The sequence below is a fragment of the Propithecus coquereli genome, unplaced genomic scaffold (genome assembly GCF_000956105.1).
Source record: "Propithecus coquereli isolate 6110/MARCELLA unplaced genomic scaffold, Pcoq_1.0 Scaffold507, whole genome shotgun sequence".
NCBI lineage: Eukaryota > Metazoa > Chordata > Mammalia > Primates > Indriidae > Propithecus > Propithecus coquereli.
In genome coordinates, this window is record NW_012150919.1 from 967,913 (window position 1) to 995,770 (window position 27,858).

Here is a 27,858-nt window from a genome sequence, read left to right on the forward strand (position 1 = left end):
TCTTTCCAACCTCTCTCTGGCAGCTGGCTCGTCCTCCCTCCTCCCTCCTCCTGCTCTGGCCTCTTCTCCACAGCCTGGGTCTCTGCCCTAAGCCAAGTAGCAGACGCCTCTCTTTTACAACCTGTCACAGACCTCTGAGTAGATGCAGGCGAGCCTTCGAGCAGCTACACCATTTTTCCTTCTGAACACTTAAAGACACTTTTCATCAGAACAGAGCTGTTTTTAAACAAGGATATAGACTGGTTTTCTCACAAGGTTTGTCATTCATTTACGTTTTAGTTTCTTCTAAGCACAACCAACTGCATCGGTCAGTTCTTTACCATGGGCTTCAACTTGTCATGGGAGGGGACAAACAGATTTGAAGTAATGGTCAGACAGTATTTAAAGATAAGAAGTAGATATAGTCACACTGTCTGAATTATACTGAAATTGCAGCTGCTAAAAATGGAAGAAATGGAAGACATTTTGTGTCTGAGGTTGCATATGACATTATGGTTAGAATGTTTGTGCTGTTTTATGGCTTCCTGTTCAAGAATCGAATGGTTTAGTTGTTCAGCTTCATTGTGGGATTCTTCTATGGTGTGTTCTTGCAGTTAGGTTTTTCACCCTGCTTTGAGGTTGATGGCCATTCTCATCAGCACCAGTAATTGATGGTGGGGGAGGGACCTCTTCTTAGGCATGCAGTCTGCAATGCCACGAGGTCTTGGTTATTCCATTCCGAAGCCTCTTTAGGTATCATCTGCTTAGTCTTGAACCCAAGGCTGCATCTTGGTGAGTAAAGATGTTGGAAACACCAGCTTGTCTTGGATCAGTGGGTTTCCTTCTCCTCGAATCTTTCAGGGAAGTAAGAACTATTCCAGGATCCTATGTAGCAGCAGTGTTCAATTAAAATGTAATGCCAGCTACATATGTCACTGTAAATTTTCTAGTAGCTCCATGAAAATGAGCTTAAAAAAACAGGTGAAAGTTAATTTTAGTACTACATTTTATTTTACCTAATATATCCAAATATTATTTCAACATGTAATTAATATAAAAATTCTAAATGATGTATTTTTTATTGCTTTTTTCATACTAAGTCTTTGAAATCAAGTGCTTATTTTACACTTTCAGTCCATTTCAATTCAGACTAGTCACATTCTCAATTCTCAGCAGCTGCATACGGCTACTGTATTGGACAGTGCGGCTCTGTGATGCTTCCTGGGAAGGGGTGGGATCAGCATACCGCACCCCATCTTCTTCCCTCCATCACTGAGACCACATCTAGCTGACGTCCTCTGTTCTCTTTTCCTTTCAGGGAGATGACGAATGTAGAGTTTAATCTTCATATAGCTTACAGCTATCCCTTTCCTCTTTAGCATACCAATCAGCTACTTATGTTTTAAACGTGTTCAGGAAAGTTAATCTTCACCAATACATAACTTTGAGTATTGTTTCCAAATATCCTTCCATATTAGTTTTTGGATTGTGTATGCAAAAGAATATGAAAGCAGCGTACCTAGTACCTAGGGGGCTTAGCAGTCAGAAGGAGGAATGACAAGCAGCACGTTGAGTGCAGAGATTTCTCACTGAAATCATCCTGATGGCAGAGACAGAGGAAGACTGGAACCACCACAGACCAAGAGTACTTACGGAGATTCCACTACGTCCCCACATAGATTTCTTAAACTGAAAACAAAGTGAGATTTTTCAAAGTAAAAATTCAGTGGATGAGTTGAAGGAAATCCAAGTGGAGGAAATACTAACACAGTGGAAAACCACAAAGTGTAAATCATGAGGGAAAAGCTAAGAGACTTGGAGAACAGATTTAGGAGGCCTCATATTCGAACAGTAGAAACAGCAGAAGGAGAAAAGGGAGAAGAGGCAACAAGGAAACAACTGTGAGTAGAAAGTTTCCTGTAATGAAGACGGACTTGCTTGTGGAAGGATCCACTCTCTGGGTTACGCTAAGGACTGATGGAAAAAACACGTGGAGACATACACAGATTCTGGTAACATTTCTAACTTCTAAAGAGGAAGACTAAAAGATTTCTAGAGTTGCTGTATTATACAAGGGCCTTTCTGGAAAGTATCCAGCCATGTAACCCCTCTCGTTATATTAACAATGGCTGGATACTTTCTGGAAAGCCCTCGTGTTATTTAAAATGTTCAGTTTTCAGCAAAACTTTATGAGACACACAAAGAAATCGCAAAGTGTGGCCCATAGACATGAAAAGAAAGCAGCTGATAAAAAACTGTGTTTTAGGATGCCAAATGTTGGATGTATTAGACAAATACTATAAATCTGCTGTTATAAATATCTTCAAAAATTCCAGATGAAAGAAAAAGTGACTGACAATGGGAAAACAATCAGATTGATAAAAATTCTAGAAAATGGTAGAATTATATATATATATATATGTGTATATATATATATATGTGTGTGTATATATATATATTCTAACCTTTACTTTTTTTATCCATATGGAATTATTTGGATGCGTTGATTGAGAAGGGATCTATGTTTACCCATTTTTCTCTTTATTTACCTATTGTGCTGAAGAATTTATTGAACAATCCACCACTTTCCTCTTGATATGAAAGACTTTATTTATTCAGTGTTAAATATAAACATGCATATACATACAGACCTGACTTAAAACTTATTTTATTATAAAATATATGCAAAAGAATGTATATAACATGATGTTTGAAGGAAGATGGCCCTATGCATTTGTGTACTGCCCCAACTTGCACAAGCACACATGAGATGATCGCCCTGCAATGATGACATAATGAACATCTCTGCGCCCACAATGGAGCTGATGAAATGGAACGTTATCAATACCCTAAAGCTTCTTGCGTGTCCCTTATCGATTCCTCCTCTGCTTACGTGTAACCACAGCAAAAGATGAATTTTGTGTTTATATTTCCTTTGCTTGTCTACAGTTTAGCCATTTGAGTGTGTATCCCTAAATAATATACTATTTGGTGTTATCTTTTTATTGGATTTTATACAAATGAAGGCATACCGTGTTTGTTCTGCTCAGCGTTAGTGGTTTTAAACTTCATCTCCATTGACATGTGAAGCCAACTTTATTCATTTTTACTACTTTGTTGTATTTGAGTGTCTAAATACACCATGATTTATTGATCCATTCTACCGTTGATGGTGCCCTTTTGTACACTGTTAGATTTATTTTGCTTATATTTTATTTAGAAATTCTGCATTCATTTAAGAGTGAGATTGATATGTGGTTTTCTTTCTTTTATTATTCTTATCTAGTTTATTAGCAAGATCATAATAATCTCATAAAATGAATTATTGGGTGTTCCTTTCTTTTTACTATTCTTTGAAGGAGTTTTGTTAAGATTGGAATTATTTATACTTTGAGTGTTTTGTAGAGTTCACCTCTAAAACCTTGTGGTTCTGTTGTTTTCTTCAGGAGAACGTTAAATATTGGTTCTATTTCTTTAATGGTTAAAGGACCATTGAGATTTTCCTCTTATTTATTTATTTATTTTTTGGAGTCAGTTTTGATTATTTATATGTTTTTTTCTAAAACTTTGCCATTTTCCCCAATATTTCAAATATATTGGGATAATTTTTTTTTAACTTGAGAAACTTAACTTGAGATATGTTATTTTTTCACGGTTCATTTTCCTCTCAATCCTCATTGCTGCATCATTTCTATCCCAGAACATTATAACGGGTCTCCTTGGCTCTGTCCCCTGTGCCCTCCCATCCGTTCTCCATGGCAGTAATTTTACTTCTCTGCTTAACGTCCCTCCGGTGCTTCCTCGGCATGAATGCTCTGCCTTCCAGAGCCCCTTGATGGCACAGACCGTGCCTCTCCAACTTCTCTTCCCCCCACTCTCCCACACTCCATGCTCCAGCTCTGCAGAGCGCCATGTCCTTCATCCCCCTGGCCCTGTCCTTCATCCCCTCTGGGCTCCTGTCTTCGCCCATGTTGTTCTAGAAGGTCTGTTCCTCTGTCCATCTCTCCACTTTCCTGGCTAATTCCTACTTGTTCTTTATATCTCAGCATGGTGCTCATTGCCTCTGTGGTGCCTTCTGTGACCTGATGCTCCTGTGCCCCCACAGCATTCTGTTCTGTGCTCTCTTGGACAGTGCTTATCACGTGGCTTCGTAATTGCCTGTGTGCTTGTCTGTTTCTCGGTCCAGCCCAGGCCCAGACTGCGAGCTCACTGAGAGCATGGAGTGTTTTGCTCAGTCTCTGAGGGCTAGCACCAGAGACTGCATGCTTTATGGTATGAGGCTTAAATTAAAAACTTGTTTTTGGAATTTTGTGATTACAACAACCATAGTATCATACATTTGTACAGCTTCTTACAGTTTAAATAACGCTATCATATGCATTATTTTATGAAATAATCACAACAGTTCTGGGAAGTATAAGGCTTATAGGTCCCTCTTACAGATGAGGAAACTGAGGCTTTGGGAGCACAAATATGCCTTGTCAAAATACACAAGCTGCCTCCTCTCACTGGTGACAGTAGAGGGAAGAAATAAGCTAAATTCAACATTGACTCTTTTATGCTGAATTTTTCCTTTATTCTTCCTTTTTCTTTTATCATCGAGCTTAGTGTGGCTGTATCCAAGGGCCCTTTGAGTCAGTGAGCAGGGTCACTGCGCAGTTTTTCTCCCCTGGACTTGCTTTGGTTTAAGAAAATGCAATGACTTCGATGACCAAGGACACCATAGTTTTACCTTTTGACTGCTGGGTATTTTTCTGCTCAGGGGGCTTCTCTTAAATTCACACCAACAGTATAACTTTTGTAATTTAAAAACATTTCAGTAGAGAAACAAAATTACTATGCCTTCATCTTCCTGCCTGGTTTTCCTTCTGCCATGGGGAGTTTGGGAGCTCATCTAGCATGGTGTCTCCTGTTGAGGGACATGGGGAGTAAGACCCGAGGACATGCTGGGAGCCACATGGTTACTTTGGACCCCGGGCTCCCAGCTGCAAGCCTGGGCCCCCCTTTCCAGATTTGTGCAGCCATCACCAATTATCACAGGTGTCTAGCAGGTGTCTGGCGTCTCTAAGTTTGTCCAGTTTATTAACGTGATTTTCTGTGTATCCGGTACCATTGGTAAAACTAATCCAATGTTTATTCAGGACTTAAAACTAAGTGACATTTTCATGTCAAACAAATACGGAATGGTATGACGATGTTTTAAACATCCAGATGAAAACTATTTATAATTCCATATATTATTAAGAAATAAAATTATACCTTAAAGTATACCAACTTAAAGCCATAAACCTGTGTCACACCCAACACGCTGCCTGGATCAAAGACTATAGTTTGCATTCTTCCTTTTTTTTTTTTCTTTTTGGTAAGAAAAGATAGTATGTTTGTAACAATTTTTTTCCTGATGATTTATGGCTCTAATATGGCTTTGTTACCATTGTATTGCAGGGGTTGCTGTTAGCATCTTAATTTTATAAAAATATTACCTTTTGTTTTTAAGAAGTCCTTAATATTTTATGCTAACCCCTAAGGTTTTTTTGGTAGTTTGTGCAAACGAGAATGATGCCATTTTAGACACATGGAGCAAAGCTGCCCTGACTCTAAATCATTACCTTCCCACCGTCTTGCTTAAGAATTCTGAAAAATATGAGCATCCTAACAGCAAATCTGGCAGCTCCACTGATGTGTTCGCACTGAACACTTCCTGCCCTGCAAAGCTTAGAAAAACAAACCGGCTTATGATGAATATAAATGTTTTTCGGGGTATGTGCAAACAGCACATTTCTGTCTTTTTCTTCTCTTGGAAGGCTGCATTTTGAAAGCCTGCATGATTTCAGCCACACAGACGAACTGTTTCCTGACAGAAATAAAGCTGTAGGGTGAGAAAGACCTTGAATAAACATGAATATGTCCCCGATGTGTTTCTGGATTTTGTCAGGTTGGGTAGTGTCTCATCGCCAAATTGGGAAGAGCTGGTGATACATTTTTTTTCTTTTTCTTTTTTTACTTTTTGCTACTGAATTAACACAAAATCATGCATATACGCAGATTTGTCTGATACTCAGTAATGGTCTCTGAGGTTGGCAATGAACACCATGCCTGCATAATGAATCAGTTCTCAACTAACAAGTGTTCTCTGCATATATATGTGCCCTTGTGTTATAAGGGCGTGGGCAGTGTCAGGCTGTGGCTCATGTGGCAGAGGCACGTCCAGAAGAACAGCCAGGCATGGCCGGATGGCGGAGGCCCCCGTTTGTCCAGGACGCAGGAGGTGCTGGGGTAGCAGGTGCACCTGGGCCTGGCGGGCTGGAGTTGGAGGGCTGTGGAGACAGAGAGGTACCTGGGGCCAAGGAGGAAAGGGTCACCCTGCTGCTGGGGGTGGAGGCAGATGGACTCCAGACCCTGCAAGTCCCAGCCAGGCTCCTAGAGAGTGTAGACATTTGGGAACCTCCAAGGAAGATGGCAAGATCCAACTTTTCAGCTTAGAAAATCAGAAAAGAAAGTGATGCCCTAAGGAACCCAGACCTACCTTGGCCTGCCCTGACCACTGTGTTTAAAGCTGCAGTTTAGCCCCTACCCCCGCACTGCCAACCTCCTTTCCCATATTGCAGGGTACAGTTTACTTCTCTCTTATGTTCACCTCCTGCTTCCCCTAATTGGGATCTAAGCTCCTTGGGAAAAGGGATTCTTGATGTTTTGTTGACTGCTGAACTCTCAGTGTCAAAAACAGTGCTTGGCGCATAGTAGGTGCTTCATAGACATATCCTGATGAAGTGACTTAAGAGACCCTATGGACCCCAAGAATTACTTGCACACTCCATGCTTTTTGAATTCCACCCCCCCACTTTGGTAAAATAAAGTTCTCATCTGTACTTAATTTAAAAGGCAAAGATGCCTTTTCTCTGCTGGAGAGATAATGATGGGTGCTAGTGGTAAAGAGGTTGTGGGAAAAGACCTATTTCACTTCAGGATCAAAGTGCAGATTCCAGGCCCAGATGCGGCCCCGCGAGACTGTTGTCCCGAGCACGGGGTCCCTGTCCGGGAGGGAGGCGGTGCCTGACGAGATCCGCCCCCCGGCGCCGTCCCTGGTCGTCACGTCGCGTCACGTCGCGTTACGTCGCGTCACGCTCCGCGCTTCCTCCCAGCAACGGAGGAGACTCGCGCCGGGTGTGGCTCCCTCTCTCCTCGTGTGCGGAGGTGTGTGTCTGCGTGCGGCACGTGTGACGGGCGTGTGGGAACGCCCCTCGCCACGGTGGCGGACCGGGCCACGGAGAGAGAACAGAAGAGTGTGGGGTAGGAAACCTGCAGTTTATTGAGGTTCGAGATGAACGCCTAGCTCTCCCGTTAGCAACGGCGCTCTGTCCACGGAGTACCATTTTCAGTTTTCTCCTGAGGTATTTCAAGGTAGACTTATTTCCACGTGGCGTTTGCTGACCGAGCCTGTGCCCAGTAGGGCAGCTTACTCCAAGGTCGGGAACGTGGGCTCCTGGGCGGGCGCTGGGGAGAGGGCCCGCCGTGTCCACTGGCAGCGGAAGGCGGCCTTTGCGCTCCCACGCACGGAACGGGCGAGATTTTAAATAACGCTCGCGAACCGCGGGCTGTTCAGCCGGAGCCTTCGGGCTTCCGTGGTGGAGGAACGTTCGCGCACGGCCGCGGGCTCTGCGGGCAGAGGGCACCCTGGGCGGCTTTTCTAGGAAGGAAAGTGATTACTAAGGTCGTCCGTGTACGCAGCCCCGAGCTGGGCACTAAAGACAGTTGGAAGATGGTGGGAAGCAGCCGCCTCCCGTTTTGGTTTCGTCCTTTCAGGGAGCTGAACGGTGAAGTGTGTTCCAGCGAGATCTTTCCGCTGGTTGCTCTGCGCCCTGCCCGCCGCGCCCACTGAGGCCTGTGCGCCGGGCTGAGTGCGTGGGGTGGCGCGTGTGTGTAAGCGTGTGGCGTGTATTTGTGCAATGTGTGTTGTGTGTATGGGGTATGTGGGTGCTGTGTGGTGTGTATGTATGGGGGTGTGTGGAGTGTGGGGTGTGTGGTGTGTGGAGTGTGTGGTGTGCGGTGTGTGTATGTGTGGTGTGTGTGGTACGTGTGTGGAGTGTGTGGCGTGTATGTGGATGTGTGTGGTGTGGTATGTGGGTATGGTATGTGTGGGTGTGTGTGGTGTGTGTGGGTGTTGGTGGTGTGTGTGTGTGGTGTGTATGTGTGGTGTGGTATGTGGGTATGGTGTGTGTGGGTGTTGGTGTGTGGTGTATGTGTGGTGTGTGTGGTGTGTATGTGTGCGGTGTGTGTGGTGTGCAGTGTGTGTATGTGTGGTGTGTATGGGGGTGTGTGGTGTGTGTGTGTGGTTTGTATGTGTGGTGTGGTATGTGGGTATGGTGTGTGGTGTGTATGTGTGGGTGTGTGTGGTGTGTATGTGTGTGGTGTGTACGTGTCGGTGTGTGGTGTGTGTGTGTGGTGTGTATGTATGGGGGTGTGTGGCGTGTGTGGTGTGTGGTATGTGTATATGCCTAGTATGTGTGATGTGTGTGGTGTGTATGTGTGCGGTGTGTGTATGTGTGGTGTGTGTGGTGTGTATGTGTGGGTGTGTGTGGTGTGTATGTGTGTGGTGTGTACATGTGGATGTGTGGTGTGTATGTGGGTGTGTGTGGTGTGTGTGTGGTGTGTATGTATGGGGATATGGGGTGCGTGGGTGTTGGTGTGTCGTGTGTGGTGTGTGTACATGTGTAGTATGTGTGGTGTGTGTGGTGTGTATGTGTGTGGTGTGTGTACATGTGTAGTATGTGGTGTGTGTGGTGTGTGTGGTGTGTTATGTGGGTATGGGGTGCGTGGGTGTTGGTGTGTGGTGGTGTGTACATGTGTAGTATGTGTGGTGTGTGTGTGTGTGTGTGGTGTGTGTGTGTGGTGTGGTATGTGGGGATGGGGTGTGTGGGCGTCGATGGTGTGTGGTGTGTGTACATGTGTAGTATGTGTGGTGTGGTGTGTGTGTGTGTGGTGTGTGTGTGGTGTGGTATGCGGGTATGGGGTGCGTGGGCGTCGGTGGTGTGTGTACATGTGTAGTATGTGTGGTGTGTGGTGTGTGTGTGTGGTGTGGTATGCGGGGATGGGGTGCGTGGGTGTCGGTGTGTGGTGTGTGTATATGTGTAGTATGTGTGGTGTGTATGTGTGTGGTGTGTGTGATGTGTGTGTGGTGTGTGTGTGGTGTGTGTGTGGTGTGGTATGCGGGGATGGGGTGCGTGGGCGTCGGTGGTGTGTGGTGTGTGCGCGTGCGTGGTGCGTACGTGGCAGGGGAAGGGGATGAGGGGCCGGGAGAGAGGGAGAGAATTCGAGAGCGCGCGTTTAGCGGCCGAAGGCGCGGTGCGGTGAATGAAGTTCATGAGACGCGATTCCAGTGCGAAGGGTCTTCATGCGGTGTAGTTAGATGCGAGGGGAAGGAGCTTGCTTTTCGGTGTGAAAAGCCCGTTGCGAACAAGGGCGCCCCCGAGTCGCCCCGCCTTGCGCCGCGGGAGGGACGCAGGAGGGTCTGCTGCTCCTGTTCCTTTTGCGGCTGCGGCCCATAGTGAAGTGGCAGTTTGAAACTCCACGGGGTTTTGGCCGAGGTGTCTTCGGACATTGTTCAAATGTTAAGTCTTTCAACCAAACAATATCAGAAGAACATATAATTAATTGATGGCAAATAGAGAAAAAGAATATTAATTCCCTAGAAATAATTTTTAAAAATTCAGAAAAAAATGTGAAAACTCCTTTTCTTTTAGCATACGCTTCCAACCCTGCCAAAGTAAATGCATTTTATATTTCATCAGGAAGTTTTTGGACACCTAAGACTGAAAAGTCTGGGAATGACGAAATCCTACTTGAAAAACCAAAGAGAAACCATTTCTTTTTTAATGTTTATTTCAGATTCAGGAAACAAAATGACATCGTGGTTTTTAGAAGAAAAATGTCCTTGGTACACTGAGCTTAAATATTAATAGTATTGGTTAACTGGATTCTCCCTCATGGGCCTTGGACGCTACAAACTGTAAAGTCCGGTGTGCCATGCGGGCCAGGAGGAGCAGCCCCGGAGGAATGCAGAGTGCTCCTTGCAGACTATCTGCTGGCTTGAGCCTGGGGATTCTGCCTGCCGTCCCAGGAAGGCACACTTCCAGACTCACGGAACACTGCCCTTTAAAGGGACCTTCCACCTGAGGAGTGGGTCCGACTCCCATCCACGTGCTGACCTCCCTTGCAGATCTTGGTTGCCATTAACAGAGATTGACTCACATATGCGTAAGTATTCCTGACAGTAACCTTAAAAGTCCCCGAGTGTCACGGGAAGGATTCAGCAGCTGTGGCTCAGGGCCTTGCCTTCTTGGCATTTAGCCTGTGTCCCGACATCGTAAAGTCTGTTGGAATCTCAGTTCTTCCGCCTTGCGTCTTCCCTTCCTGTGTTGCCTGTGTCACTGCAGATTTGAAGCATCTGACGAGTTATTTTTTGAGTCCCCAGTGGCTGACATGGAAACATTGCAAATGAGGAACTTTAACTGAGTAAATTCACTGTCAGCCTGGAGATAGGTAACGGGCCTCAGCCCTTTCCTGCTCAGTGTTCCTAGCGGTGACGGGGTGCAGGTGGAGAGCATGCTGCTCCAATCTGGGCCGACACGGCGCAAGGAGAGAGCAACACGTAGACTGGGCGGTGGAGTCAGGACCCAAACCCGTGCTGATGGCTGAACTGACGGGCCACATCTGAAGAGAAGGTGAATGACAGGAAATCGCGCGGACCAGCTCTCAGTCTGGAGTGCAGCGACACAGCTTAACAGCTGCACATGGGAGGAGGACTTGGGGGCCTTCGCCGACCACAGTTGTGCTGTATTTGGCTGCACTCGTGCTGCGGAGAGAGATGAGTGTCCCACCTGTTGGGCTCAGCTGAGGCCAGGGGAAGTGTTCAGAACAGCTTGCTGAATGTCAGTGGGAGTCACACTGTGTGTGTCTTAACTAGTGACTGCTTGACTTTTACAGCATTTTGGGCCCCATTTGCCAATGTAGAAATGCCCACTCCTCCCCTGCTACTCTCCCTTCCTATTCCACCAGTCTGAGAAATAGAAGGAAACAAAAAAACTAAGCACCTTTTCCTACTTAAAAACTAAGCGCTTTTTCCTACTTTCTACTCTTTAGTCAACAGAACACCCTAACCCCAAATGTGTTGGTTCCCCCCACTCTAAGCAATTCTTCAGTGGACACCAGCTGGGTGTCCACTAATTCAATCTAGTTCTCACACTGTCTACCTGCAGACAGCATCAGATCCCGCAGATTAAGGGCTCAGTCCCACAGGACTGTGCCCACTTCAGACGCTGATGGCAAGTAGCAGGTTGTCATCTATTAATATATTTCTGACCGACAGATTTTAAATCGAAGTCCTGCTTGGGTTCGATTAATTTGCTAGGGATGCTTGTAGAACTCAGGGAAACACGTTACTTACATCTGTCGATGTATTAATAAATGCTACAACAAAGAATGTAGATGAATGGCCAGATGAAGAGATGGACAGGGCGAGATCTGGAAGGGTCCCAAGGGCAGGAGTTGGGGTGTGTCACCCTCCAGGCACACGGACGTGTTCACCAACCCAGAAACTCCCTGAATCCAGTCCCGTTGGGCTCACGGGGAGGCTTCATCACCTAGGCATCATTGGCTGTTGGCACCAACTGCACCTCAGCCCCTCTCCTCTCCCTGGCTGTTGAGGAGTTGGTTCTCCTGACAACTAGTCCCCACCGAGGGTCACTGCATTAGAATAAAAGATGCTCCCATCACCCAGGAAATTCTCAGGAATTTAGGAGCTGTGTCAGATGCTCCTATCACTCAGAAAGTTACAAAGCCTTAGGGAGCTCTGTGTCAGGAACTGTGGTCAGAGACCACCTATCAGAACAGAAGATTGTCCGGGTGCCCCTGTTGCCCAGGAAATTACAAGGGTTTTAGGAGCTCTATGTCAGGAGCCTTGATCAGAGACCAAATACATATTCTTATTGTAACCCAGTATCACAGTTAGCCAACCCTTTCTCCCAGCCTTCATAGTTATTCATTCTTGATTCTTTACAGGGTGTAGATCAAGGCCTAGAACACTGAAGTCTTGTCCTTGTGTAGGCACCCCGCATTTACTTCTTCCTGCCAAAGTCAAAGCTTTCATTCAGCTGGAGGGGGATGTGGAGATGCAACTGTATCCCCGAGTCTCGGATCCGTAGTCCCTAGAGGTGCCGTCTGGATTCCTCCGACCCTGTCCCTGGTGACTCAGCAGCTGTGGACAGTGGTTGGTGGAGAAGACTCATTTTGGCTGCTTCTCTCCTAGGCCCTGGCTCTGTGCCCTGGGAGGATCACACACTTCCCTCCCTGGCCTCCATCCTCTGCCTTCCCTCCAGCTCCTGCCACTGAAAGGCCCTGACCTCCTTGGTCACCCCTCTTGCGAGGAGCTGCATGCCACCGAGAAAGGCAGCTCGCATCTGGGTGGAAATGTCAAATGCATGTGTGGTATGATGCTTTCTGAAGCTGCGAGTGAAGTCAGCCATTCCTCCTAAGGGAAGGCCCAATTTTTGCAAGAATTTTATCCACTGAGGAAGGGAAGGAAATGGAATGAAACGGAAGTGAAGTTTCACTCTGCAGCTGTGGGTTTGTGTGTCCCTAGTTGAATTTCCTGACCTCCCAGGTCTTGGTTTCCTCATGTGTGAAATGAGGCTAATGGCACCCACCTCACAGGGCATTTGTGAGGACAAAATGAGACAATTGCACAAATCCTAGCTCAAAAACTTGAGTTTCCTTTTTCCCCATCAAAGGGCCTCTGTCGAATCAGTTGTGTCTGACTATTGCAGGTGCTGCAGGAGAAAGTCCTGCCTTGGGAGGGGGGTTAGGACTGGACTGTCTCTAACATTCCTTCTAATTCTACAGTTCCACAGCTCAGGTATTTGTTCCTTCAAATTCAGCTTAGATGTGTGTGTCTTGTGGGTGGGTGGGAGGGAGGAGGAAGGAGGATGCCACGGGAAGGTGCTGTTGTCCAGGGTGCCTCAGCTGGAGAGCAATGGGCCACTTCAGACTAGTTTGGTATCTGCAAACCTGTGAATTGGCTAGATTCTGACAGACCCCTGTTGCCTTGAGAGAGAGTGAGCGCCCCATCACTGAAGGTATTCATATAGGGGCTGCGGGGCATCTTGCAGGATTGGTGAGGGAGGCAGGCTGGGAAGGTTCCTTCTGGGGCGGTGCTTTCATAGTCATGGGATGCCACAGTGCAGCTATTCAAAACCTCAGACAACCACAGTGGCACACAGTGATCTCGCTGCACCCTCGATACTACAGAGGGAGAGGACTTGGATTGCAGCCAGGCTGTGGATTCAACTGCTGAATGGTTGAAAATTTACTTGGGATTAAGGATTTCGATGAAAAGCGGTAAATGTAAAATCTTCGTTGTTTATTGCAATGAGGAGTGTGATGTGGGTGTGGAGAGAATCCGGTTTAACCCAGGGACTAGTAACCCTGAACTCCCACGGGGGAATTGGGGTTGCCAAGGAGCAGGTCTTTACCCCACGGCTCAGGTGCCACAACCCACCAGTCTTTCGTTTCGCACCTGCCACGCACCAGACACTGTAGCAGGCACCTACTGTGCTGGCTGCAAATGTGGTGGAGTCACTGTCCTCAGCCTTAAAGAACGTCCTCCAAAATGGACCTTGGAGGAGAGAGAAGCCTAGAATAGGCAAATGTACCATTTTACCCAATCTGAATTTAAGCAGAGAAAAAAAAACCTCATTGGAGCTTACGAAACGTTTGTAGTTGTTCTTAATAGTATAGAAACACAGTGAGCAAATACTCTGGTAGTAGAGAAGTGTTATGGTGTTACAAAAAGGGACTTCAGGCCGGGCGCGGTGGCTCACGCCTATAATCCTAGCTCTCTGGGAGGCCGAGGCAGGCAGATTGTTTGAGCTCAGGAGTTCAAAACCAGCCTGAGCAAGAGCGAGACCCCGTCTCTACTAAAAAAATAGAAAGAAATTAATTGGACAACTAAAAATACATAGAAAAAATTAGCCGGGCACGGTGGCGCATGCCTGTAGTCCCAGCTGCTTGGGAAGCTGAGGCAGAAGGATCGCTTGAGCCCAGGAGTTTGAGGTTGCTGTGAGCGAGGATGATGCCACGGCACTCTAGCCTGGGCAACACAGTGAGACTCTGCCTCAAAAAAATAAATAAATTAATTAATTAATTAAAAAGGGACTTCAGAAGGTTTTGTCCACGTCAAGCTTAGGTCTGTCCCACCTTGCCGCAAAAGGCCGTTGTTGGGAGGGAAGCGTGCTCTTTCGCAGTCGGGCAGTTGCAGAGGGGCCCAGGAAGGAGAGCCAGCTATGTGGTAAGAAAGCTGAGTGGGAGGAAAGGGGGGTGATAGGGACAGATGGACGACCTTGGGACCAGGTGTCCCTGGGACCCAGTAGAGGAGTACGCAAGGAGTACCCAAGGAGTACGCACAGGGGAGATGGAGGCGCAGCGTCAGGGTCAGCAAAGAAACATGACCTGATGTGAAGCGACATGGATGAAGTGTCCTCAAACCTGCATGCAATCCGGAGCTCGTCCCTCTTCCTTCTCAAGGGCTTTGCTCCTCCTTCTCTCCTGTCTCCTCCACTGCTCTCTCTCTTACTCCTGGATTATTCCAGTAACCAAACAAATGAGCTCCAGTATCTCCTATCTTTAAAAAAATCCACCTGCAATCCCATGTCCCTCTCTAGCTGTTGCCCCTTCGTGGTCTCTACTTCCTCTTCACCTGTCACTCCCCAAACCCATTGCCCTGCTACCACCCTTGCCAAGGTCAGCGGTGACCTCCTTGTTGCCAGATCCAGTGGACGCTTCTCTGGCATCATCTTCCTCAATCTCTTAGCAGCATTCAAGACAGTTGACTGCTCTCTTTGACGCTAAGTCCTTTTATGACCCAGTATTTATTTTTTTCTTTATTCTTCTCTAATTGAGGACCATTTTTAGTTTCTTTTACTTCCTCCTCTACTTATTTTCAAATTTTAGGATTGTTGAGGGTGCCAGGCAAAGTTCTCTTGCCTGCCAAACCCTTTCTCTAGGGAGGGGCCTTTCTGGTATAGCGACTGTAGATACATGTGTGCATGTTTATACGTATGAACATGTAAGTGAGGATTTCCAAACCTCTGTCTTGCCTCAGACAGACTTCCTCTCTGAGCTCCAGATTTGCCTACTGAGCAGCCAGCTCAAGCTCTCCACATGAATGTCTCATGGACATCTCAAATTTAATAAGACTCAGACAGAACTATTGACTCTACCCCTCTCCAACAAATCCATTCCTGCCTCAGGGCTACCCATCTGTTATGTTCCTTTACAGCCTGTTGCTCAAGCCAAAAGCCCAGAAATCACCTTGATTTCTCCCTCCTCCTCCCTCATTTGTAAGTCTTGTTGGTTCTCCTGCTCCATCCACCTCTGTTCTTCTCCACTGCCATTATCCCAGCCCAAGGAGCCATCTTGTCTCGCCTGGATTCATATCAACAGCCTTCCAGCTAGTCTTTATGATTCCATTTGCCTCCTGTTAGCCCGTTGTGCATGAAGCCATCGGTGTGGTTTAAATACTCACTCACCCGTGGTTCTCCCACCCTTTGCCATGGCCCATATGCCTGGGATCGTTTCAGATCTTTCTCCACTTCATGCCACTCTCTTACTTGTCCACACTGAGTCTGGCCACACTGACCTCCTTTCCTTTAGGGCTTTGGTACCTGCCCTTCTTTTTGCCAGGAATATCATCCTTGGCTTTGTGCATAACTGGCTCCTTCTTATGCTTTAGTTATTGTCTGAAATCTTAGCTTCTCAGGGGTGCCTTTACTGACCATCTTATCTAAAATGAAACAGCCCTACTGGCACTTTATTCTCCTATCACCCTGTTTATTTCCTTTAGAGCACTTAAAACTTTAGTTTTCTTGCTTATATATTTGTTTACTTATTGTATTATGTATCCCCGCCACTAGAATGTAACCTCCCCGAAAATAGGAACCTGATCTTTGTTGTTCCTCATTGTATCCATAGCACTTAGACACATGCCAGACATGTAGTAGGTGCTCAGTAAGTGTATGTTGAATACACAGTCAACTAAATGGATCTGCCTGGGCCTTTGCACATGGCTGCTAACAGGTTCCAGCTCTGGCTCTAGGCCTGGCTCTGTGGAAATTGAGAAGTCACCTAAGTCTCAGATCATTTATAGAATAAAGAGTTTGGCCTAGATGACTTCACAAAGGTCTCTTTAGGCATTTAAAATTATAAATCTATGAATTCTGAAGCCAGTAGAGGCAATTGACAATAGTTGCGCTAAATCTTTCATGTAAATAAAGTTTAATAAGAAAATCTTGAAATTATTTTAACAGTCTAGTGCTGTCTAGATTATCTAATCTGGGGAAGTTTTCTGTGTTCCTTGACAAAGTTATCCTGTGTTGACTTTGCTTTTTAAAATGCGGTGTTCATACTCACTGGAGTAGAAGAGTAAAAAAAAAAAGCAAAAAAAGAAAGAAAAACAAAAATAGAATAAAAAAATGTGGTGTTCAAAGGGTTGTTCTTGCTTCAACCATAGCTCCTGCTGCAGTTTGGGAACGAGTCCATGGGGGCAGCAGAGGTATTAGAGGACTACATTTATTTCCTGCTCCTCCTTACGGTACTGCCTGTGGCCTTTCCCTCTATTTCTTACTCATCCCTTCGCAAGCAGGGGGAGTGAGGTTTCTGGTGGGGGCACAGTCGTTGAGCCATGTTTTCTGACTGGGTGGAACTGAGCGCTGGGGATTCTGCCTCCTTCCTTGCTCTCCTCCTTGAACTCACCAAGGCAGTGACCCGGGGAGCACCCCGCACCTCAAACTTCCCCTTGACGGGCTCTCACAGGAGGAGGTGGTAGCATGGTGGTAGTAAGTCTGTTAGGCCATCACATCCAAGGCACACTCCCTTCTTCCTGGCTCGCCTCAGACCCCAACCATTAGAGCGTTAGTCTAAAAATTCAGATGCCAGGGTATGAGCTTTCCACAAACCAAACGAAGTCTTTCTGCAAAACCTATGTTTATTTAACCTTGTATTTTTGTATAAACATAAAAAGAATTAAAGAAGTCTCAAAGGAAATATACCCAAACAATTAAAAGTAGTTACGACAGGTTGAGGAATTATGGGTGATTTTTATTATCTTTTGTGCTTGTTTGTGTTTTCTGAAGTTTCTACGATGAACATGTATTTCTGTTGAAGTATGGCAAAAAAATTTTGTTTCCCACTCTTTTGCCAACAATAAAGGAGGGAAGGGAGGAAGGAAGAAGGGGGAGAAGGAAGGAGGGAGGGAAGGAAAGAAGGAAGGAAATCTAAAAATAATAGATCTGCAACTACCAAACTTAAAGTTTAACTGCCCTGTGGTTGAATTGCTGGAAGGCGGAGAGTGGAGGGAGGAGGGGGCAGGGAAGGGCAGATGTCAGGGAATGAACCACGTGTGCCAGTTTGAGACGGGCCAGCATGGTGACCTGGCCTAGCAGTGCCCCACACAGATGCTTGGTGGGCCTCACTTGGTCTTTGACAAGAGAGGGAGCTTCCCTTTCCTTTTTTTGGCATAACTTTTAGTGGGTTCATTCTCTTGGAATGTCCAGTTTGGACTTTACCTGCCAGGGGGTCATTAACGAAGTCCTTTTTGTGACCAGGTGATCTTGCCTTTCAGACCACAGCAGAGAAGTCTCCTGGAGCCTACTTCCTTCCCGAGTTCGCGCTCTCTCCTCAGGGAAGTTTTCTGGAGGACACAACAGGGGAGCAGTTCCTCACTTATCGCTATGATGACCAGGTAAGAACATCGTATGAGAACCTACCTTTGGCTTTGCCATTTGCCAATGGGCAGGAAACATTGTCTTAACAGTACCTTCAAAATAATTATATTTTCCTCTTGGCAATGCTAGTACAGCAGGCCTTGGACATTCCTGAAGGATCCCAAGGCCTCTGGATTGCCCATGTTTGCTTATGAGGTCCTATACGATGTGCAGTTCTTGCTCTGGTGGGAGCATTTGCTTGAGAATCACTTATTTTCATATTTCCATCAGAAATATATGATGGATCTGTTCATTTTAGCTATCACCAAATTTACCATTCAATTCTGAAATTATCCTAGAGCTCTGTTTTCTGATTAAGCATTATGTCTTTGCCTTTTTAGCTTTTAGTATTTTTTTCCTTTCTCCAAGCCCATTTTCAGAAAGGAACAACGTGTGTATGCCTTGGTGCGTGCGTGCGTGTGCGTGTGTGCGTGTGTGTGTTTACATCACTTCAGGAAGGCTAACTGGAGAATAAGGCCGTGCTTGGCTGAGATGTGGAAGCTGGACGCTGGACTCCCTTCCATGCTCAGTTCACATGGATGCCTTAACAGCAGTAAGATTATGTATCTTTTAAATCACTCACAACTTGTTGAAACAGAGAATGTCATTTTGCCAAACACAGAGGTTTCTGGCTGATAGAGCCTAAATTTACAGGGCAGTGATGCAAACCCACTGGGTGGGATTTAAGACGACGTGGGAACTTGGTCGGCCTGGCAGACCTTGGCACCTGCGGACCCAAGTGCAGATGAGAAGCTAGGTGAGGTCACCTTCTCATGGCCCAGATGGAGTGAGGTGGCCAGTGACTGAGACCAGCTGTGCTGTCCTCAGCTGTGTAGCCAAGGCCAGCGTGTTCTGGTTTGATTTAGGCAAGGCCTAGTTAGGGGAAAAGACATTACTCAGAAGCAGCAGCTCTGAGAAGTTCATTCTGCCAACATGGGTAGATCTAAGATGTGACTGGGAGTGGGACCCAGATTTGGGGCTGGCTGGTGTGAGGCAGAGTGCTGGAGATGGGCTGGGAGGAAGACGAAAGTCTTGTAGAGCGTCATCATCGGTGGAGAACGGAAGAACATAAGGGCAGGTAGGGAAGTATGTTGTCCAGCACCTATATCCCAGCTCGGGGGAGGCACGACTTACACTTGATTCTTGTGATTGCTGCTCAGTGGCTTGCTCCTGGTAGGTTTAGCTATGGAGCTGGGCCTGGGTGAGGAGGAGGACTGTGATCCAACAGAGCCCCATTGGAAGGGAGCTACACACGTCATTGGGGCAGGGGTGGGATGAGACCAATTTCTTATTGAAAGTTTCACTTTTTCAAGTTACTTCAACAGTGAGTGCATCAATAGTCACTGTAAGGAGCTGGGGTGGGGTTGGGGACAACCCTGTAATCATATTTTAGAGCCCAAGCAAATTTAGATTGTGGGCCTGGTTACAAATAGGCCCTAAAACATCATTAAGTTGCCTTCTGCCTCCCCCACCCACTCCCATGGATTTTTAAAGGGTTTATAATTTATGACTCCTTTTAAGCCAGAAATCAAAGATCCAACAGGTTTTCATATAAGAACTTCAGAGAAACTAATTGAGAAGGCCATAAAAGATAAAAAAAAAAAAAAAGTGTGTCTGGAAAATAACAAGCTATGCATTTTATAATTAAAGAGTGACTAATGCCTTCTTCAGGTTCCACAGATACATTATATTTAATATAATAAAAATATAAAGGCTAGGAAAACAGGAAAACAAGCCTCCTTCATCTTTTCAAAAGGTCTAAAGCAGATCTTAAAAGCCTGTGGCATGCTGTGGAAATTTCATCCGAGGACACAGTGTTCCAGAAAGCCCAGTGAATAGCATATAAAACTCTGTGCTGCCCCCACTGTGCGTCTCTTTTAAGGGAAAGAAATAATGTCCAACTATCACAAGCCAATAATGGCACCCACTTTCTCCTACTAAGGGCAAGGAAAACTGACCCTTGGACCGAGTGAGGTGTGTCTCCTGCATGAACCCCAGAACGTAAGCAGTTATGAGGCTGTTAGACCCATCACCCAAGCTGTGCTTCTCTTTCCTTTTAATGCTGAGCATGCAAACTGTATCATAAGGTTAAGGAGCTTCTCAGGCACTGGGGAAAGGACAAAACCAATTAAATATCATCAAACTTAAAAAAAATCCTCTTATTCTGTAGCACGTGACAAAACATTAACATCAATTAGGAAAAAGGCTGTAGAGGGAGACTACTTTGGGTTCAAATCCCAGTTCTGCTATTGTATTTGTTGTGTGACTTTGGCCAAGTTCTTTTACTTCTCTGCCCCTCATTTTTCTCATCTGAGAAATGGAGATATAGGTGGTATCTACCTTATTGAGGGTTTTTGAGGACTTGAAGGGGATAATTCATGTAAATCTCCCTGCACAGGGCCTCGTCCATATAGGCATTTAATTTAGCTATTGTTATTACTAATAATAACACAATAAATACACTCAATTCAGAAAATCTCACATATGCTAAAGGAATGGAAGAAGTTTATTCCATATTTACATGATATTTTAATTTTTCATTGAGATATAACATACATACAGTACAATGCACGTATCTGAAGTATATAGCTTGATGAATTCTTAAATATTTTTACACATGTGTAACCAGATCAAGAAATCGAACATTTCCAGCATCTCGGAAGCTGTTTGTGCTGCCTTCCCATCAGCATGCCCCACCCAAGAGGTAGTCACCATGTAGACTTCTATCAGCGTAATAGATCGGTGTTGTCTGCTTTTTATTTTATTTTGATTTTATAGAGATGGACTCATACAGCATGTACTCGTTTGTGTCTGGCTTCTTTCACACGTCATTATGTCTGAGAGATTTGACTAAGTCACTGGATCCAACATCATATGGGGTTTAATGTCTAGCAGCCAGTTGTGCTCTTTGGAACAAATTGTCTCATGTTGGAACAAAGTGCAGCATACTGGGTGGCATGTGGCATTGCTCCTGCACAGAAATTCCCGGGTTGTCCTTAAAAGGTTTTCAGAGCCGTCCCTCCGAAGATTCCATGCCTGGGGACATGGTGGGGGCAGTTTTCCAGTGTAGCCTTTGTGGTTCCCCAGCAGCCGTGGGCAGTCCACAGCCAGAAGTAGGTGCAGGGTCTGTGTGAGTTGCTGGCAGGGCGGTACCTGTGCTGTCAGGTGGTGTGGGTACCTACCTGTGGAGTCTCCAGATATATGCCAGGGGTGCTGTCCTGCTGTCACAGTGGCCTGGAGCCAGAGCGACGAGGTGTTTATGCGATTGAGGCTGCAGTCTGGTTTCTAAAGTTGTTGGGTCAGACATGGGTTCACTAGGATCTTCCTACCTATAAAATACTTATTTGATAAAATGGGAAGCAAGTGGATGGTGTGTAGATATTTGCTCTTTCAGACAAACCTCATAGGACTTTTGAAAGTATTTTATCCTGGGCACATTTTCATGAAGACCTTCAGGTCATTCTTCAAATGTCTCCTGAATTAGGTGCCTGGAGAACTAATAAGCCTGACACCAGTGCAGCACAGCCGTGATGTAGGCAGCATTTAACGGGAGGTGTAAACGCCGCACTGTGGATCACATGGGGGCGAGCGCAGAGCAGCGTCTAGTGAAGAAGGCAGTCTGAAGCCAACCGCGCAATAGTGCGGTTTATTGCAAACAGGACTAGTCAGGCAGCCTTAGTCTCGCTTCTACCACTAACTAGCTTGTAATTTAATAGAGTTATTTAACGTCTTTGGACCTCAGATTCTTTATTTGTTTTAAAAAACAAAGTGACTGGATTTCATGATCTGAACTCCTTCCATTCCAAAAGAGTCCATTTTTGGAAACTACGAATAGAATATTCCACATTGCAGAGTGTTAATTGGATCATTCTGATTATCAGGGCAGCCTTGCCAGCAAGGCAGCAAACTATTACCTAGAGAATTATAGAATTTTACAGCTGGTGGAGATTTTGGCCCAAATGCTGCATTTGACAAGTCAAGAAAAGAGATTTTGAATGTGCAAGTGACTTAGTCAGGGACACCCAGATGATTATCTGAAAAACTAAGACCATTCCACTGCAAACCCCCAGGCTGTCCTACTCTAGGATATATCCAGCTGCTTCTTTCAGAGGACTCACCTGGAAAATTACCTCCTTTCCTGAGAACTCTGATTCCTCTGTTATAGTCAATAGAGTTCTGGGGACCTCAGCAGAGCATGGAGAATGATGTAACATTAATGGGTTGCTTTATCAACTCATTCCCAGCTCCTTCAGGAATTTGGAATTAGCTACGCTAGTAGCATCTATAGGTGTATCATGCCTCCCCAGTTTTTAGTAGACATCACAATTTTTCAAAGTCTGGATGCAACATGTTAGCTGAAATTAAAATGGCACCGACTTCCCACTGGTTGAGCACGTTCTTAGAAAGAAAGTATTCTAGCACTTGGTTGCATCAGGCTTATGAGGTAGCTAGAATGTATTCGTTCGGGATGACTGGCTGAGAAGGTTGTGGTTGAAAGAGTTATTAGCCAGACAGCCTCTCGGGTAGATTCTTTTGTCATTCCTCATAGTGGTTTTGGAGTTTGTCCCACAGGGAACCTATTCATAGGCAAACAGCTGAGTGTTGTTCGGTTCTAGGGAGCAGAGTCTTGCATTCTACACTTTGTTCTTTTCCTTGCTGACTCAGGCAGTTTTTGGAGAGCTGTGCTGTCACTCTCCGCCTAGGTCTCTTTCTGGGAAAAGAGGTTGGTGAGGTTGTTTTCCATCTTTACCTTACTTCAACCCCGAAGACTTAAACTTTGAGCTTTATCATGGACAATGGTTTACAAATCTGTGATAGGCTTAGTGTGTCTCTTGCTAGAGGTCATTTTTTTTTTAAAGTTAGAAAAACTCTTGTGTAAATATTCTTTTACTTATCTATTTATTTTTAGTCTCTGTTAGGCATGGGGGACGTGGAAGGTGTATCATCTTAGACCTGATAGGTTTACTGTAATACGCTTCCTCCTTATGGGCAGCCACCGTGGGTTGAAGGAGGTTAAGCACGAGCAGTAGGTAGCTTAGAAATCAGTGTCTCATGTGTACATTATTTCTATGGTCCATGAATTGTCTTTATGTGTGTGCATGTGGGCACGCTGTCGACCTTGCCACTTTTAGGCTACAAGGCACCAAAAGGCAGGAAAAAGGTTAATAACTTGGATTCCAAGCATGTAGAACAAGGATGGATGTTCAGTGAGTGGTGGGTTCTGATTTTCCTGAAATTAACCAAGGATAAATCCCGCTAATGTAAGCTTGGAGCCATTTCGAAGAGAAACACCTGGACCTCATGTTGGTGAGGTCCTTTTACATCCGTTTATGCCGCATTATCCCTTCCCCCCTGTGAACGCCTCACTCTTCTGTAGACTCTAGGGAAGGAGACTCTGCCTAATGTAGCATTTTTTTTTTGTCTCTCCCTGACCACATTTAAGTGGATTTAAGATTTTTTTCAGATTTAAAATGCTTTTACCTATATGCTGATCTACCATTGCTTTCAGTGACCGCTTGATTTTCAAATTCTTACTGTCTCCTGCTGCTTTCTCCTACTCACTTTTAACCCCTAAAATCAAACTTCTAGTATCTGCCCCAATCCCTCACTCCCGCCTTAAACAGGCATCCTTTTTAAGAATTTCAGTTATTTTCTTAAAGTCACATCCAGATTCTGGTGTGAATCAGTCTACACTTTTAAAAGTCTGTGTTGCTAAAATTCTGTGTTTGTAAAATCCTGAAAGGCTTTGTGACATCATAGATGGAGTCACTGTTGCCTCTTTTCTTTCCTTGTTTGGAAGTCGTTGACTGACTCTTTGTATGATCTCTTGTTTCAGAATGCCTCTCCAAATTGTATTTTCTTTGCTATTTCTATTGCCAGGGAGGCAGAGGGCTGGATGTGTGGCCCTGGCAGGCATCGGGAATCGTAGCATATCAGAGTCGAAAAGGAGTAGGGATTCTGGTTTTTCAGGTGGGGACTCAGCCCCAGAGAGGAGCAGTGGTCCAAGATCACACAGCCAGGCAGTAAGCAAATCCAAGTGCCTGTTCTTTGCCCTTAAGCTCAGTTAAGACATTTTTTACATCTAATCTGTGGGTAGGAAAAGTATGAGAGAAATGTTTGAATGAATTTTTAATACTAGTAATAACAATAATATATTAATAATGAAGTCTTTGTGTAGTCTTATTTCTAAACTTCTTTCAAGTGTCTTTTTTCTTATGCTATTATGACAAACCTAATTTTCCTTCTCCTTATTTAACTGTTGATTTATGCATTCTTTCTAAGGAGAAGAAATCTGTTTGCTGTGAGTACATGTTTGTCAAAGTAACTTCTTCCGAACTTTTCATGAATATCTTGGCCAGGAACTTCATTGTGGTTAAACTGTTGGCAGGCCTCAGAAATATCACTTGATGTTTCCAAGTTATTTATGTAATAGTTTTTAGCTTGGAAAGTTTATACCAACTTCTGAAATTTCTGGTAAAGGAAGATGGACATAGCCCCTGGGTCTACAGCGTATTGTCATCTTCTTGACTAATCAAAATGAACCACTTACATGTTCTCCACATAGGAGAGTTTCCGTGTTGTTTCTGGCCTGTGCATATAATGTTTTTAAGCAGCAAGCCATTGGAGTTTGAATAGTTCATTCCTTTGTTAGTGAGTAATCTTGGTCAAATGTAGTTATGCTGCTTAAATATTCCAAAGATTTAGCGATCTAACAAGAAAGCAAGCTCATGGTCTGTTAGGGGAAGACAAGAACAAATTAATTGGAATAACTTGTGCTCTGTTCCTGGTTCAGACACATAGCAAATCCATGCACATTGCACATGCAACCGTACGTGCCGTTCTGACCGACTCTGGCACATGTGAACTCTGAATTTCACTATCATTGAGCTTTTCACAAACCAGTTATTTCTCAAGCATGAAAGAATTACGTCTGTCAGTAGAAGTTCAGTATCCAGCTTTTGACCTACACAGACATTTTCCTCTTTTAATGCTGTCTTCCTAGACTCATACTGGGGCCCTGTGTGGTTTTTAGTCACTTTTCACCCCGTGGGTTAAATGGTGGGCATAGGGTGGGGAAGTTTCAGACAGACGCAAATGCAGCTCCCCTTAAAGGACCCTTTCTGCGGTGGAGAACGCTGCAGGACAGGTGCCGTCCTGCCGGGGCCCTTGCTGTCCTTCTCTCTGAGATCAGACCAGTGCTGACTCAAAATCCTCAGTCTTCAAGTGCCTTCAGACTAGGTTGTTTTGAGCAAGTCAGCTCTGTCACACACAATCCCTGGATGAAAGAAGGCATGTAGGCTTTTCTCCCCACTGTCCCCTCTCCAGCCATCCCTGTGTGCCTTGCTTTCCACGCTTCCTCCTGGTTTACCCTGTGGTTATTGACCCCTCCCCAGTACTTTCCATCGCCCTCTCACGGTCAACAAACTCCACTTCCTGACTTCCCACTTCCTGCTTCAACTGAAAACAGCCTTGCCGGGGCTCGCAGCCCCCTGCCTGCCTCACCAGGGAGGCTGCTGTGCCTCACACCCCACGGGTCACCCAGCTTGAGGCAGGAGGCTGCCCTTGTCTGAGTCCCTACTGCTTCCTGGCCATTCCTCTCCTCTCTGCCCTCCTCCTCCTCGGAGGCTTGTGTCACCCGTCTGACTCATTGGTCTGAGCATTCACCAAAGTCTTCATGACCTCATCACCACTTTACCTGTTTCTTCCAGAAGAGGAAGAGGGAGCGTTCAGGGATTATACACAACCCAAGCTCCAGTCCATCCCCATCCTTTCCGGATCTCTCCGGCTCCAGCACCTTCACCCGCATTCCACTCCAGCCACCGTTCCAAGTGTCCAGCCTGGACTTTGTCATTCTTCAAACGACTCTGCCTTGGAAATATTAAAATCTGCAACTTTTCTCAAGTTTCTGGCTTCTCTCCTTCACATTCTCCTTCTCCTGTGCACACTCATGCTATATGCCTACTTTTTGACCTCAAAGGGACGTCTAAGTCTCTTATCCCTCAGCTCTTCCCAGGTGATCCTCCACCTTCTAGCATCTCTAGGTCTCCTGCACATGTGGACCTTCATATCAGCGTCATCCCTCCCCTTCTGTGCATACTTTTCCAGGGCACCAGCCCCATGGATCCGTATATCAGGGTCTCCACAATGTGGTGGCTTTCCCTGTCTTATATTCACATGGTCTTCTGAGCTCTGCCAGAGAAGATCACCCAGCCATGAAATACAGCCTCACGTAGCAGGGACTCTCGATGTCACCTTTGATCATCTTCAGTTCTTTGACCATGTTCATCACTTCCTCCTACTAAGCAACATCTCTGCTACTGAATGTGTGTTTTTCTTAAATGAATGCCTGGCTGGGATTCTGTTGTGACCTGTCCTTCTCAGGTATTGCAAAGGCCGTGGGTTTTGTTACTGTCTTCTATCTTGGGAAAATACAGGGCTTGGGTCAAGAAACCGGACTTGCAGCCTCGCTATAAGAATGGGAAGTAATGGCAGGTGGAGTTCTGGGTGGAAACATCTTATTTCTTTCTCTTGTCAAGGCATAAAACAAAGATCAACAGCACTACAAGGCAAGAGAAAGCCCTACCAGGCAAGAAAAGACTGTGCTGATCCTCTTCAAGCTGAATTTGGAAGGGCTAGATGTAGAAGCAATAATGGAATTTATTCCCTATCACAAGGGATTTGAGACATTATGTTTTGATTGGCTTATTTGGAAATATTTCCTTTTGTTTGGCCAATTCTGGCCTACATCACGAAAGTGCAGGCATAGTTTACAAAGAGGTTCCTGGCGGGCTGAGTCTCTGTGGGGCTCGGGTCTGTCAGTGGATGTTTTTGTCTGCTCATGCTTGGGATTTTAACACGTGGGACCACGTTTCTTGGGTCTGGTAGAGCATCTTCAGGGCTCTTCCAGATGATGGGGAAAGCGGCTCTGCCATACAGGTGCCTGAGGCCAGGTAGAGAAGTGTCTTGAAGGTAGCATGTTGTTCTCTATGTTTAGAGACTCTTAATCTGAGTCTTAGTAAAACCTTTCTAGAGTGGCCAACTGTCCTGGTTTTCCTGGCACCGAGATAGTTCCAGTTTCCACCCTACCTTCTAGCTTGGACTTCAATGTCCATTCTTGGGCTGGAGTTCTCCAATGAGACCAGTAGCCCTGAAGCCCAGGCACTGCTGGCTACTGTGCTTGCTGGGACACCCCAAGGGCACGTGGGGCACAGGTGTGTGGCCGTTAGGGTACCTCACTTGGGCACTCTCCACGTCGCTGTCCAGTGAGTTTCTGGGGGGGTGGGTACTCGTGGAGCTTTCACATTTCCTTTGCCTTCATGCGGCCCTTCTTCAGCTGCAGCCTTTGCAGAAATTGTCCTGTTTGCTTGGAACATCCCCTCTGCTTTTTATACCCCGTTCTTCTCTCCTGCCGTCTCATTTAACCCTTGCTCATCCTTCAGCTCAGTTGTTACTTCATGAGGTAAATCTTCTCTGATACCATCTCCACCTCCACTTGCATGCCCAGGTGAGATTAGGTCCACCTTATGGCTTTTTGTCTCTCCCCCTTTCTTTCTTTCTTTGCTTGCTTTGCTTTCCTTCCCTCCTTCCTTTTTAAAGCATCTTGGGATTTTTTTTCTTGTACCATTTTCCACCTCCTAACTGCCTGTAGCCTGCATGGGCAGCAGGAGGCGGGAATGAGGAGGGAGGCGGCAGGCGTGCTGAGACAGTGCACTGGGCCAGTTTGCATTCCCAGTGCTGGTCTCAGTGACTGACTTGTCCAAGTAACAAACCCTGTGGGGATGCTGCATCCTGAACCGTTTCAAGAAAACGCAATCCAGGATGTGAGCTTTGAAACAGTTTCTGTTGAGCCTCACGTCCCCAGGGTCTGCAGTGATAGCCCAGGACAGTGACTGATGGCTCTTAATATTGCCTCTTCCCAGAAACCGTTGCAATGGCGTGCGTCATTCTGCACATGCACACATGCATGACTACTTTGGATAGCTTTCCATTTCTAAACGTTAATACTACACGGCTGCATACATGACTACGTTTGAGTTATGTGGAAATTAATGTGTATAATGTAACA

General features: G+C 45.7%; 1 protein-coding gene across 1 annotated transcript in view; it reads left to right on the forward strand.

The window, feature by feature from the left end:
- ADAMTSL3 (ADAMTS-like 3) overlaps positions 1-27,858 on the forward strand; it is a 291,707-nt gene that overhangs the window by 20,920 nt on the left and 242,929 nt on the right. The window contains exon 3 of the mRNA XM_012656530.1: positions 17,651-17,770. Coding sequence (XP_012511984.1) covers positions 17,651-17,770 — 120 coding nt within the window. The remainder of the gene's footprint in view (positions 1-17,650; positions 17,771-27,858) is intronic.